The 1,764-nt window shown below is 38.4% G+C and overlaps 1 protein-coding gene across 1 annotated transcript in view; it reads left to right on the top strand.

Annotated features, from left to right (window-relative positions):
• The first annotated feature begins 1,547 nt into the window (after positions 1 to 1,547).
• LOC108765212 (uncharacterized) overlaps positions 1,548 to 1,764 on the top strand; it is a 2,330-nt gene continuing 2,113 nt past the window's right edge. Inside the window, exon 1 of the mRNA XM_018513805.1 lies at positions 1,548 to 1,615. Within this exon, the coding sequence (XP_018369307.1) occupies positions 1,548 to 1,615 (68 nt within the window). The remainder of the gene's footprint in view (positions 1,616 to 1,764) is intronic.

The following is a 1,764-nucleotide window of genomic DNA, read 5'->3' as shown; positions in this document are numbered from 1 at the left end:
GAATACTGTCCGTTGTCCAACGTAGTGCGCAAAATCATGTAAATTGCAACGTCAGCAAGTATCCCGAATATAAAAGAATGGAAAACCAGGGTGAGGTGCAGTCTCGAAAAATTGCTCGTCATGGTCATACCAACGTTTGTGGATCTACAAGGATTCATCGTTAACAAGAAATTTATCGTGAAGGAAGTAGCGGTGCTGAGAGGGGGAACCATTCTCATACACTATATTTTTTCACATCCTATGCCATGGCATTTTCTGACGAGATTCGACAAATCTTGCACTTCCTGGTTGAGTACTTATCACCATGGATTGCGGTGGGATGACGGGATGGTCCCTTACAGCACGGTGAGACGTTTAATTACGGAAGCTGTGTTAGAAGGGGATGTTGTATATGTCAATGAACACGAAAAACGAGGTTGGCTAGCTGATATGCTCGACACTGATGATATCATCGTTGAAACTCTGGATGCGCATTATAAAGATGTAGAATCGCTACGTAATCTAGATGATTGTAATACTATACGATGCGGAAAACACGCAAATTGCGCTTTACAAAATGTATTTAAGATATTTAACTGGTGGTCGCGACACCAAGAAAAATTGTAAGATTTTTAAATAAAATCTATATTATCTTACATTAATATGTTTATTTCTATTACCCTTATACCTGTAGACATTTAAATAAATATAACTAATAGATGTTGAAATGAACTGATAGCGGTTCGATATCAGTCTGATAGCTGTTAAATATCACTCTGGTAGTTTATAGTAGACCGATATCAGTCTGATAGCTGTTTATAGCTGTTAAATATCAGTCCGATAGCTGTTTACAGCGTACCGATGACTGTTTATAGTTGCTTTGTTAACAGTTCGATATCGGTTCAATATCGGTTCGATAACAGTTTGACAGTCGTTCGATAGCCGTTCGATAGCAGTTTGATAGAGGTTTGATAGCTGTTTATAGCTGTTAAATATCAGTCTGATAGCTGTTTGATGACGGTTTGATATAAGTCTAATTGCGCTTCAATGCGAAGAACGAATAAAAGAAATGCTAAGGTAGTGTAATCTTTCGAGCGCGAGATATACCTTTGGCCGAGGCATTGTACTTTCGTCGCTGATATAAAACGTTGGTGATGTAAGTATGACAGATAAATGCTACAGTTTTTTCATGGAATCTCGGATGTGAGATATACGTTTCGGCTGAGGTACAAACTTTTGCACGTGGTGCTATACATTTCGGTTGAGGTATAAACTTTTGCACGTGGAATTTGGTCGGAGGATTCTTTCTAAAATGATATCACTCTGTCACGTACATTTTTACTATAAATTGTCGCACAGCCTCCACGGTCCCGTCAGTTTGCTTGTCGAATTAGTTCAGTCTGTTAGTTCAGTCTGTCAGTCTTTAGTAAATCTATATCATGGCTAACATTAACAATTTACTAGAGTGCGCGCATTACATTAACGTGCAGGCGTAGCAGTTGGTGCAGAAATCTACCGAATTAATTGAAAGTGCGCGCAATTTGCAGCGGGAGGCTGCAGAGACAAATATGTCTATGCCCAATGGGCTTGAGGCTGCGATAGATATTCGCAACGATAATGAGCTGATGGAGAAAACGTAAGTACAATATTATTAATTCAGCAATTAGTAGTGATTCGGGCGAGAGAGAGAGATGAGAATATTTTAACAGTTATTTCTATCATGACTAGATCTCGGTATCAATATTTTCTCATCTTGATGAGTCGAGATTATATATATATATATAT

Source organism: Trachymyrmex cornetzi, unplaced genomic scaffold (assembly GCF_001594075.2).
Source record: "Trachymyrmex cornetzi isolate Tcor2-1 unplaced genomic scaffold, Tcor1.1 scaffold479, whole genome shotgun sequence".
NCBI lineage: Eukaryota > Metazoa > Arthropoda > Insecta > Hymenoptera > Formicidae > Trachymyrmex > Trachymyrmex cornetzi.
This window is presented reverse-complemented; position numbering and strand designations above follow the sequence as displayed.